The 13,122-nt window shown below is 42.0% G+C and overlaps 1 protein-coding gene across 1 annotated transcript; it reads left to right on the forward strand.

Annotated features, from left to right (window-relative positions):
* Positions 1-5,378: 5,378 nt before the first annotated feature.
* LOC146982911 (transcription factor Sox-9-like) lies at positions 5,379-9,398 on the forward strand. Its single transcript, XM_085784198.1, has 3 exons — positions 5,379-6,133; positions 6,518-6,765; positions 7,122-9,398. The coding sequence occupies exons 1-3, from the start codon at positions 5,706-5,708 to the stop codon at positions 7,925-7,927; spliced, it is 1,482 nt and encodes a 493-aa protein (XP_085640324.1). The 5' UTR covers positions 5,379-5,705; the 3' UTR covers positions 7,928-9,398.
* Positions 9,399-13,122: the final 3,724 nt, after the last annotated feature.

A 13,122-nucleotide genomic window follows, 5' to 3' on the forward strand; every position in this document is an offset into this window, starting at 1 on the left:
TAGAGCAGCTGACAGAAATGAGAAGAGGAAGTGGGGAAACTCAATAAAGTTTATTTTTAGGTTATGACACTGCAACAGTCTCATTTTCACCTGGTACTAGAAACAGGTAGGAGGGGGAGGAGGAGGAGGTTCGAACATTCCATTACATAGACCAGACCCCGGCGCTTATACAGGTTCTTTGTGAAAGGTGTCTCTGTGTGCAGGGGCTGAGGTGCCACACTGACATCATCGAGAGCTGCGGATGTAACTTTTCGTGTGTGGCGGTGCCAGGGAGCAGCTCGCACTGTCAGTCAGCCTGAGTCAGCGCTACACACACTCCAGACACAAATGTGCAAGAATCCATGACGGAGGAGAGTTTCACAACTTCTACACCACATATTTGATCAAAACAACCTGAACATCAAGTCTGCCGACTTGTAGTACATTACACTGACATGTGATCAAACAGTTGGCAGCAGGCATTTTTTAAAGGTTATTTGGAAAAAAAAATCACCCTTATTCTCATATAACAAGGAAATAATTGTTGATAATTCCCTTGTGGTCAAAGTGTTTTAGATTGTTCAAGGAAATATCTGAGAGCAAAACCGTGGAACTTTTGCAGAACAGCGACCAGAATGGAGAGGATTTTTGGTTGTGTATTGCCTCATGATGACGTCTGTTGTTGACCTTGAGATCTGTGTATTGACAATGAAATAAACTGACTTAAGTTCCAGTTTCAGCCACATCTTCTCAACAGATGAACTGATTTAACTGATTGGACTTTAAGTGGTAAGTTGATTTTGAATGTTTTTTTTGTTTCTTTTGGATTAACGGTTTGTGATAAAACAAATCTCTGTGTATTGAGCAAAGAACTGATTTAAGTAAGGGTGTATGTTATTCTTCGTTTGCCATTTTGTCTCTTTAAAGGTTTCGCTCCTCTCTCAGGTTTGTAAATCACAGTGACAGTGAAGATCAGTGTTATTTTAATTCATTCTTTGTAGCAGTCACCTGTTCCCTGTTGAACAGACCCCTGTTGAGGGGTTGAGTACCTTATCAGCTTCTGCAAAGACTCACAGGTAATGTCAGCACTTTGACAATGAGCCATTGTCATTCGGACATAATTACAGCTCAGGCCCTATTATTAGAAATGCAGTAGAGTGACCTGCTGGGATCTCTCCCTCTCTCTGCTTTTATAGCATTTCATTGTCTTTTCAACTGACTCTGAGGTCACTTCACCTGAAGGCATGGAAGCTACCTTGTAGTCACTCAGCAGAGTTCAATATTGGATGTGTTTTTCAGGTGTGCTGTCCGAGAGGTTAGAGGGGGAATGTTTGGATTTCATGCAAGTGGCTTCACAAGGTTTTATGAAAACCAGAATTCCAGGGAAAATATTTTCACTCGTTGAATCCTGAGCTACTGTTGTGCTGCTGTGTCGTGAACTTAACACTTACACTGTTTTATAATGGTGTTTTGCTTAATGATACCATCACTGGTGGTGGCACCTGTCCAAAGCCTTTGACATTTATCAAAAACTATTGGTTCCACAGCATTCTCAGATCAGTTCGCATTTCCTTCCCCACAGATATACTATCAATGAGTGCCCGGGGTGTTTCAGTTTACTAGAAGCCAGGAGCAGATAAGGCTGAGATTACAGTGACACTATCTCCAGAGGAGGCCAGAGAAAGGAGAAGATATACAAGAAAGCGTGCGGCAGCAGTTACCACACACTGCTGCTCTCAGGGGTGAAGGCCAGAATGCAAATCTCTCAGTTGGACTGTATTTCCTTAGCGGCAAAGCTTGGGCTATATCTCATCATCTTATCAGAGTCTAGTTTGACCTGATGATGGAGGTGACAACTGCCAGGTCAATAAATAATTGCCTTGTTATCATTTTAAAGGCAATTGTTAATGCAGAGTGTTTTTTTTCTACAATCAATATTGTAGAAATCCCTGAGTCTTACTGCTGAAGCCACTGGGAGCTGTTGTGGTTATGTGTGGGATATCAGGGAGGTGTGAGAGAGTCAGAGCAGAGAATATAAGCCCATCCTTCTGAGGGTGTCAGGGCCTTGATAAGTCCTGTTTAAACTTTACCCTTTGCAAAATGCCATGTGTCAACAGTTGCCCGTGACCAGAGTGCTCTGATCTATTAGACAAACACCTGTGGGGGCTGCCCACCCATCCCCATGAGACGTTCACTGACAGTGGGCGAGGGTACAGTTCTGCAACTAAGCTGGCTCGTATTTGAGATACAACTTTTTTTTTTATGAATTAGCAAACAAATGGAGGAACTGACAGTGGAAGCATCCGGAAGGAAAGTTCAGATGGTTCGCCAAAAAGGATTTTCTCAGTTCTCCCTCTTGCAGTCCTCTGCCATGTCTGGGGCAGTTGGCACTAGTTGCGGAAAGTCTCAGACAGGTGTGATGCTGGGTTGTGAGTGGTTTAAGCCATCTCTGCCTCCTTTAGCTCTGCCAATCTATTTATCAGGTGGTGGCATCTTCTAATTGTTTATGGATCTCACAGCTGATCATCAAAACATACTGGTAGCGCTACTGCACTTAAAGAGATCATGATATCTGATCTGTGTTTGTATTTTTAGAAGCTGTCAATGCAGCCTAATGTATGATTTCCTTTTCTGTGACATCAACTAGCTATTTGATGAAAAATATAGAAATACTTTGCGCACTTAAACTTGTTTTGATCCAAAAGACTAAAAATATCACACACAAAAAAAGATGCCAACATAAATATAAACGCATGCTGGATTTGATTCAGTTGTTTTGACACACACTTCAGGGATATCAGCAAGCAGACACCTTAAACACATGCACAACACTAAGAGATAAAAAAGAAAAAGAAAAAAGAAAGGTGCTCAAACATTTGCAGAGGAATCTAAGAGAGCTAGAGAAGGTGGAAGACATGATCTGGCAGTTTACCCTCAGTGTTTGCCTCAAAATTTTGACGCCATGGCTCGAAGTCAAGCTGAGAAGTTTCCCAAGACCTGCTCAGCCGGCAGGCGGGTGTTCCATGTAAGCTGTGAGCCTGGCCCCTGAGGATCTGTGCCCCGCCACGCACCCCTCCTTTTTGCAGTCAGCAGTGCTGGGGCGCGAACATGCCCAACCACACCTCTGATGCTACTGTGTTACCCATCACTGGGTTTCCTCCTCTGCAGGTTGACTCCAGTCGACTCTCAGACGGAAAACTCTCAAATGGCAGCAGGGCTCATCACATTACCAAGAAAAAACTAAATATATGTTGTTTTATATGAAGACAAGGTCATTTTAATGGAAGCTTTCAGTGTAAGAGTATCACTGGACTGTCAGTAACTCTGCATGATGTTAGCTGTGGCTCTCACAGGCATCTCAAAAGTTACACTTTATTGAGGGAAATGGGTCAAGGTTTTCTGGCCAAATACGGAGAATCAGGTTACTTTGAAGTGTCTTTAAATCAGCATAATTATACCTATCAAGTGGTGATGAAACAAAAACAACTCCCATCCTTTAACTTTTCCTATGCCCCCTCTGTTTCTCTCCAACACGAACTCTGGAAGAACAGTGCTTCTAAAGTTGTATGTCATCTAGTCATGTGCAGAGGAGCTGACAAGGCAGTCTGCCACAGCCACCAGTCATCTAGTGAGACCGGGAGCACGACTAGCGGGCGCATGTGACAGGCATATAGGCTATTTTTAATGAAAATGTCAGAGTTAGAAGAGACTGAGAGGCTTTGATGTAACTGGAAACCCTCTTAAAAAAAGAGATTATCTTCATGGCAAAGTGATTATTTTTAGAAATGAAAGACAAAAGTCACTTATTATGACACACACACCCGCCAAAACCACACTCTCACATTTCATTCATATACATTTTTATATAATATATATAGCCTATATACTATTGACATTGCAATGCCAAAGCTGAACACATGGATTATAGTGAGTGAACTAACAAAGTGTCCTTTGTTCAGGGAAAAACAAGCGTTGGAGGAAATCCAGCAAACTAAGTTTTAGTGTTGCAAAACAAACATGTTTGTTTTCTACCAGTTTTTTCATATTTAAAATGCTTTGCATGCTTCATGAAAATGTAATTTGCGTATAGAATATGCATTTTCATTTACAATTTCTCTGGGCAATTTAGTGATTGATAGGAAGGCCTAATATTTATTTTTAAACCGTTTGCTAATCTTGACACACTGCTAGGAAGTTATTTTTTAAATGATCTGGTTATAAATAAAAATCACCAAAAATACCGTCAGCGAAATAAATCATCCACAGGGAGACCTTTCACGTTTCACATAGATGAAGGTACATTCAGGTCTCTTGTTGATTATTTTGCAGAGTTTTGAAGGCCACTGTTATCTGGACTGTTGCTGTTTTTGTTTGAACCACTAGCCTGCAGTATGAAAAAGGGAAGGGCTAAAAACAGACTTTTTTTTTTTTCTTTTAATATGTTTTGTAACTCCCTATGATTTAATTTCAATCCCTGCAGCCCCAGCACACAGATGCAACGCTTCCTCCGGAGTTTCTGGACCGCTGTCTCCCCCTGTTGGTCCTAGTGGTCACTGCAGAGCAGAGACACAGGCTGAGGCTGCTACCGCTGCTGCTGCTGCTGCTGCTCCGTAACGGCAGCCACACTACTGTCTCTACTGTGTCTGTGCAACACACGCCTACACAACTGCCCGCGTTTAACACACAAACAAGCAGCACTGTTTATTCTAACAAATTATCACAATTTCAAGAGACAAAAAGGGAAGTATTAGACGTTTTCTAGAGAGGAATTACTGCTCTTACTTAGAATTTAACCAAAGTCACACAAAGAGCTTCAGACTGTCCTCAGGAAAGTACATGAAAAAACAAAGATATGTAGATTTGGTTGGTAAAGCAAGGGAAGTAAAAGAGCAGGTAGCACAAATCCCATCAATTAGTCGTACACCTAATGAGTTTGTTAGATTTAAATGAACGAAATAAAGCCTATAATAGGCAATACGAAGTGTAAGTCAGATTTTCCAAAATTAGACCAAAAACAGTTATGAAAATTGTTATGTTGACACGGACACACTGGACTTTGTGCTCGAGATAAATTCAGAAGTTTTATCTTTCATGATATCACTGTCATATCAAAATGTTACATTAGTTTATAGCAACATACAGTTTTATTCTCAGGGGTCTTTTTTATTTTTAATTCTCAGCTCCTTAAACTTTTTTTTTTTTTTTTAATTCTAATCAAAACAAAGGTTATAAGGGGAAAAACACTTCTCCTGGTTGAACGGGGTTTTCACTGTTGTGGACTCAGACTCAGAGTCATATTACGTCCCCGCCTCCAAAAAGTCCCCCCTCCCGCCGCCCCCCCTCAATCATTTCCTCGCCGTCAAACATAAATGCAGGCATTCCCTCCTGTGCCTCAGACTCTTCAGCCATCCTCCACGAGCAGATCTCCCTGTCACATTTCTCTTTAAAGTCACACTTTCAAAGTGAAGCATTAGAGAGCGATCACTTGCAACTTTGCCTTCTTGTGCGCGAAGTTTTGAAAAGTTGAAGGAGCGTCCGCAACTTTTGTTTCTTGGCTTTTTCCTTTTTTGTCTTTTTACTTGCAAGGATTCAACTTTGCCAGTCAAGCTGTGCGCCCACACAGACTGTCACTGCAGTCTTCGGGCACAGCACTTGGATTTAGAAAGAAGGATTTCCTCCTGTCTTTTTTTTTTTTACTGCGAGAAGTTGTTCTTTAATTTTTTCGCATGAATCTCCTCGACCCCTACCTGAAGATGACAGAAGAACAGGAGAAGTGTCACTCTGACGCTCCGAGCCCCAGCATGTCTGAGGACTCCGCCGGATCGCCGTGCCCGTCCGGGTCCGGTTCGGACACTGAGAACACTCGGCCGTCCGACAACCACCTCCTCCTGGGTCCAGACTACAAGAAAGAAGGAGAAGAGGAAAAGTTCCCAGTGTGTATTAGAGATGCAGTGTCCCAGGTGTTGAAGGGTTACGACTGGACTCTGGTGCCCATGCCGGTGCGCGTCAACGGCTCCAGTAAGAGCAAACCTCACGTCAAAAGACCCATGAACGCTTTCATGGTATGGGCCCAGGCTGCACGGAGGAAGCTGGCCGATCAATACCCGCATCTGCACAACGCGGAACTCAGCAAAACTCTGGGCAAACTTTGGAGGTAGGTTCGCTTTGCATTTTTGATTCTCTTTTGCTGCGCGCTTTTACGCGTCCGTCTGCATAGCGCACTATTCATTTTAGATGAAATGCTCCACCTGCTGTTTCAAGTAGAATTTCACCCTTTTTGCAGATTTGACTATTGCTTTTCAAAAAGTATTTCGAGTAGGTTCAGTGTTTAGAGTTTGAATGTAGTTTCTAATGCAATGCCCGAGTTTGCATAAAAGTTAAGGAGACTGATACGCAAGCCTTTCAGCTGCTTTTTAACGATTATTGATAGTGAAACAGTTAATGCTGTGACTGTTGCATTTCACTAACAAATGCAAAAAAAAAAAAAAACCCGACAACAAATAACATGACTTTTTTTTTTTGTTCATATATTTTTTAGATTGCTCAACGAGGTAGAGAAGCGCCCGTTTGTGGAAGAAGCGGAGCGTTTGAGAGTGCAGCACAAGAAGGATCACCCTGACTACAAATATCAGCCGAGGCGGAGAAAATCTGTCAAGAACGGTCAAAACGAGCCCGAGGACGGCGAGCAAACGCACATATCTCCAAACGCGATCTTCAAGGCGCTGCAGCAGGCCGACTCTCCGGCGTCGAGCATGGGCGAGGTGCACTCACCAGGAGAACATTCAGGTAAGAGAAGATAATTAATGATATAAATAAAATAAAATAAAAAAATCTTATAGACGTTTTCTATTTTATTTTTAATTTTATAGTTACTTATTTTGACAGTCAAATCTTACAGTCCTTAATGGCCTTGCATAGACACCTGTTGATGACTAATGATTAATGATTACTGGGTTTTACAAGCCATCATGCAAATACACCTGTCAGATTAGTTACCGTAAACTCCTCCTCCTCACTGCATTTATATTCATAGAAGTGTCTGCTTAGTGCAAGTTTTTCATGCTGGAAATGTTGTTTCACGTGTATTATTTTGTGGATTTGTTTTCAGTGTAACCTGAACTGTGAACTTTTCCTCTCAATAGGTCAATCCCAGGGCCCACCGACACCCCCAACCACCCCCAAGACAGACCTCCCCTCCAGCAAAGCTGACCTGAAGCGTGAGGGACGCCCCATGCAGGAGGGCACCAGCCGCCAGCTCAACATTGACTTTGGAGCCGTGGACATTGGCGAGCTGAGCAGCGAAGTCATCTCCAACATGGGGAGCTTTGATGTCGATGAGTTTGATCAGTATCTGCCGCCCCACAGCCACGCCGGGGTGGCAGGCGCCGGCCAGGCTGGTTACACCGGCAGCTACGGCATCAGCGGCTCCTCAGTCAGCCAGGTGGCCAGCGTTGGGGCCCACAACTGGATGTCCAAGCAACAACAACAACAACAACAACAGCAGCAACAACAGCAGCAGCAGCAGCAGCAACCGCACTCTCTGACGACCTTGGGTGGAGGAGGTGAGCAGGGCCAGCAGGGGCAACAAAGAACCACCCAGATCAAGACAGAGCAGCTGAGCCCGAGTCACTACAGCGAGCAACAAGGCTCCCCACAGCACATCACCTATGGGTCCTTCAACCTGCAGCACTACAGCAGCTCCTCTTACCCCCCAATCACAAGAGCACAGTATGATTATTCAGATCACCAAGGTGGTGCCAACTCCTACTACAGCCACGCGGCCGGCCAAGGCTCCGGCCTGTACTCCACCTTCAGCTACATGAGCCCCAGCCAGCGGCCGATGTACACCCCGATCGCTGACACCGCCGGGGTGCCCTCCGTGCCCCAGACCCACAGTCCGCAGCACTGGGAGCAGCAGCCCATTTACACACAGCTGTCCAGGCCGTGAGAAGGCAGCCTCAGCACTGACTGTAAACAACACACCACCCCACCACGCATAAGACTCTTTTTTGCCCGGTGGCCTTCGTGCCACCACGCCACACACCCTTCATTGCCAACAGAAAAACATGACAAGGACTTTTTTTATAGTACTGAAAATATATCTTTGAATTGGCTCACAACAGTGCCTTTTGTATTGGTTGGAATTGTGATTATATTTTTTTAGATATAATGTTTTAAAAAGTTAAATCCTCTGTGAGGACAGACTGGTTATAAATATTTTAGTATGTACTGTGTATGTGTTCTGCTCTTGCCATCTTCATTCTAATCAGTGTCATCAGCATCCACATCATCACCATTTGAAGGTTTAACACATTTAAAGGAGCAGGAATGCCGAGTAAAAAATCACCCTCAGTGGCCTTACTTCTCACTAATGTATTTTTGTACAGGAAGTAAGAAACATCTACGTTTACTGACACTGCCGTCATAATAGCCTACATTCTGCTTTGGATTTTTGTACTGTACATATTCTATTGTAATTCCCGTGAGATGCAAGAATTGAGCAATGCACGTTGGAAATAGATTTGAATTTTTGGCCATGATATGACTGTGTCATCAGTGAGTTAGTCAAACTTTCTACTTCTTGTTCTTCGCTTTAGCTCAAATTATTGTGTCGGAAATGCTATAGCAGGTGCCATGTAACTCTACTAGGGGCCTTATTGTGTTGCTAGATGTAACTGAGCAATGCTTGCTTTTATCTGGGTACTGCCTTGATACCATTGGTGCCTCCGGAGCCACAGCAGAGAGGCTCCGTCCATTGGCATTGCAGTGTCAAAACCACAGCACAGTTCCGACTTCCTGCTCGAGGGGATACAGGAAGTGACCATTGACCCGTGTTCTCCTCAGCAGCCAGCAGGTCTGAGTCGGGTGTGCTTCTGTCATTCCAACAGCCCCATCCTTTTCCTAACCTTTTTCTTAATTTATTCTTTAGCATTAATTTTATTTGAAAATAACTATTTGCAATTATCTTTTAAACCAGCAGCAGCTAACTGAGATTTCAGTGGAATAGTCTGCTGACATATGTGGTACAAATTTGTTTATTTATCATTTGTAAATGTTTCCGTCTAAAAGTTTCTTTTATTCGTGATCTAGTTATGTACAGATTACTTATAATTACACAATGAGTCTTTCTCCAAAAAAAAAAAAAAAAAAGAAACGAAAAACTGGAAGTTTTCTCTTTTTTCTTTCTAACTAATGAATAAATGGATATGGAAATCTGCGGCTGTTTTGTAAAGAATTTGCTGGAATCAACAGGATACTTTTTGTTTTTGAGAAAAAGTTGTGTTCCTCATTTTATATTCTGTATCATTAGTTCTCATTTTGTCTTCTTCTTAATGCAGTTTCCCTAGGTAAACATGCCATTGTCTTAAAGCTTATCTTTTGTATTATATTGTTTGCAATAAAAACAAAACACTGAGAAATATGTGACCATCTTGCGCCATTAATTCAAAGTGTGTTTCGTACACCATTATGTCTCATTCACAGCAACCGATCCCCCACATCCCCAGTAGGATCACTCAGAGAGGGGTACTAACAAAATGTTTAGAGAGTCTGAACATTCTGGGTGCAACTCATACACTGACAAAAAATATAAATAAAATAAAATAAAACATAAAGAAGATTGACAAAATGTTTTTAGAATTTCTGCAATAATCTGAGGTATAGTTAAGGTTTGGCTCCTGCCTTCTCAGACTGTTAGGTCACAGGGCCGTTATTACCACGGCCTATTGAGAAGATGTATGTCCACACCCCTCCCCCCCTGCCTGTATACATGACGGCTTAAAGAAACAAACTAGACATTGCATATTGTTTATTCATCACTGGCCAAGCAATGTAGGAATACAGCTGAACTTAATAAATCAGTGACAGTGTAAACACAATCAGGTACTATAGCTTTGTGTTGAAATTTGAGGCACATTCACAGATGACGTCTCTTTCCTCACATCAACTGGACTGTACCTTTCTTTGCCACCCACTGCTGCGCCTCATCTCACTGCGATAACAGTATTTTTTTTTATGGCTCAACTCCATAACAACCCATTAGAAATGATACTAACCTTAACTAAGCATGTGGCCTAACATATCTACAGTGCTCAATATGTAAACATGTTGATCATATCATCATTTAAGCAAAACTGTCAGAGACTAAAATGAGCTACCATTAGACTGTTTTAATGGCATCATCAGAATAACTAACCAAATGAATAAGTGAAATTGAAATATTTACTGGCACCAGTCAGTAAAACTTCCTTAAAGCACATTGCTCTCACTCTGTTTACTCAAATAGTAAAAATGGACAGACTGGTTTCATAAAAAGTTGTTGTACTAATTTATCTAACTGATGTTTGTCTTGCAACTATGAGTGCAAATTTACTTTTCAAATAATTGTTCATGGATTGTTTCCATATCATGCTTTTCTAGTATTAGCAACAACTCAAAACATTCATAGTGCTTCTCTAACACATACACACCAATGGAATAGCATCAGGAGTAATTTGAGGTTCAAGGACACTTCAACATGCGGACTGGAGGAGCCGGGGATCGATGCATCAACCTTCCAATTAGTGGACAATCTGTTCTTCCCCGGGGCCACAGCCATTGTTCAACTTTAGGTTGAAATTTAAAACTGAATTTCTAGGTATTTCTCAGGTTTCTGAATAGTAAAAGTGGTGCCATATGCCTTCATGTCATATTGGTAAATAACACTTTAAAATGCCAAGTGGTAGTTCACTATGATCCTCTGGGATTTGTTAGTGTAATTGTAACTGAGATAGAAGTTGTAAGCTGTGCGAATGTGGGTACAAGTAAAAGGGAAATCACACGATTTCAACACACAATACTTCATGGTGCTCACTGACAGTCAGAGACATATGACATGTATCAGCAAGACTCAACAGTTCGAGTTGTGGTTTTAAATCGGCATTCACAATTTAACTATTGTTTTAAATCCTGACACTATCAATGAGTGATGCAGTTAAAACAATAAGATGGTCTGTTTTCCCTCGGACTGTGAAGTCTGAAGATGTTTACTATGCTCCTCTTTGTCTTCTTCTGACTGTTGCTACTTTTAGGAACTAGCTGAAGCAAAGTACAGGGGAAGAAAACAATAAATGCAGAGTCAGATATACTGTAAGCTTGTTGTTCTGATGACAGTGTGAACCTTATGTGTAGGGGAGCTTTCCCTCTGACAGTAAAGAGCAGACAGAGCGTGTGAAGCCCCTGAGCCCACCTCCCACAGAGAGCCCCTGAAGCACATCTATCATGGATCTCCACTGGTTCAGATCTTGGAGCAAAGTAGCCAGGCAGCAGGCCCTCAGGGCCTAGCAGGGCAAAGGGAGGCGAGTTACAGGCAGCCTGAAGAGGGAGAGTTTGGGGGTGGGGGGGGGACAAAAGAGTTGTACTAATCCACTTATTTTTGTCTTTTTAAACCAATTGAAATATTAGGATGCTACCACTTCGTTTTTTTAGAGGAAATGAAAATAATTACAGGAAACTGGGGAGCATATTTAACTCAGACTTTCATATTACATTGAGCAACACGGTTAAAGGTGCCAAATTGTACACTTCTCTATTGTTTTTTTTATTTCAAAAAGATATATTTGTGGTTTTAAGTACCAAACACCATCTCAGTGTAGTTTTACTTCTTCTCTCTCAGGCGCCTCTCTGTAACAACAGGTCAATCCACCAACCAGAAGAGAGGGTTCTATGAGTTTCACTTTATACAATATGTGGTGTTTAGTGTAAAAATAAAATCTTGCCTCACTCAAACGATTTGCAACAATATTATGGTCATATACAACACTGAACATGATTAGCTCATGATGGAAACTGCTGACTGAATGTTTAGTTGTAACCATCAATTTCTGCTCAGCAAACAAGGAAAGAGTCGACTCTGGTAAACACAGGTCCATGTTCCCCCAGTTTCAGATAATGACCAGAGCAGCTTTGCTGAATTGTTTCATTCACAGGTTGCTGGCAGCAGTGTGTGTGCGTGGGAAAATGTGAAAGGTTTACATTTGCAGGTCCAGCTCCTCAAAAAGCAATTATGAATTCAGATAAACTGAAATCAGGTGATCACATCAATATCGCTTTAGGGGAATAAATATTCTTTCAAAGTAAGTTACGTTTTTGAATTATAACAACCTTTGACAGTCTAGTGAGGACTAGTCAGACCGATGTGTTGCGAACTGATGAAGCCCCAAGAGGCGAAACGTCTTCCTAGACAAACACAAATCCAGTTGCCTTCGATTCAATTTGTTGCCCAGAGATAAGAAAGTATAATCTCATCTTATCTTATCTTATCTTATAATGATGACGAATGAGAATATCCACAGACATATCCGGTATTTTAAAATAATTTGCCTGATGTAACTACAACAAGGTTCTATGAAGGACCAATCCTGCTGTGCAGGCTACTTTAGAAATAACGAAGGGGCTAAAGAAATAAGTCTTAGAGGACGAGTGCAGGAAATGTAACAGGACCAGTCTGATTATTCTGGCCTCAAAACCAAACACACAATCAAAAATAAAATAAGATAATATAAAACGAAATGAAAAAAAGAAGTGGAAGTGGAACCATAAAGGTCACTTTCAACGCATTTCATCAGAAAAATGTGTCACTCTGTATCCACGTGGTCAGGAAATGACATCAGTATTGAGGCTTTCCCTCTTTGAGACCATGGTGACTCATTTGTTGGGCTTTCCTGTGGACATAGACAGCCTTGCCCAGCAGCAGCCCAAGCATAATGATAAATCTAATATGTTTTTCATGCAGCAACTTTGCCAAAAAAATGATAAAAGTTCCAGCAATGTCACAAAGCAGATGCTTTTTCTGAATACAACTTTTTACTAGAAATTTCTGAGCAGCTGTACAACATCAGATGTTCCGGGCTCTGTTAAATGTTCACCTATCACCACTCCAAATCTGTTCAGGGCAGGGCAAATGAAGAACATCTTTCTGAAGCATGTGCACCAGCCCGCTGACCTTGGCTTAGAAAGTCTTGGCAGTGGCGGAGTGACCCAGCCACTGAGTGGACTGGGGCTGTGATGGGACCGCTCCCCTCCAAACAGCAGGAGTGCCCTGATGAATGTTTCCGAGAAGGATCGGAAACAAGACCAAATTTCTCTTTTTTTCTTTCTCCTTTT

This window comes from Trachurus japonicus, chromosome 8 (assembly GCF_045865225.1).
Source record: "Trachurus japonicus isolate A0001 chromosome 8, Traja_1.0".
Lineage (NCBI taxonomy): Eukaryota > Metazoa > Chordata > Actinopteri > Carangiformes > Carangidae > Trachurus > Trachurus japonicus.

What these genes read in the sequence shown, in the direction of transcription:
- LOC146982911 (XM_085784198.1), top strand. Translation starts at nt 5,706, where the DNA reads ATGAATCTCCTCGACCCCTACCTGAAGATGACAGAAGAACAGGAGAAG. An exon ending in ACTCTGGGCAAACTTTGGAG is followed by an intron (nt 6,134 to 6,517) that starts GTAGGTTCGCTT and finishes TATATTTTTTAG; the next exon opens with ATTGCTCAACGAGGTAGAGA. An exon ending in CTCACCAGGAGAACATTCAG is followed by an intron (nt 6,766 to 7,121) that starts GTAAGAGAAGAT and finishes TCCTCTCAATAG; the next exon opens with GTCAATCCCAGGGCCCACCG.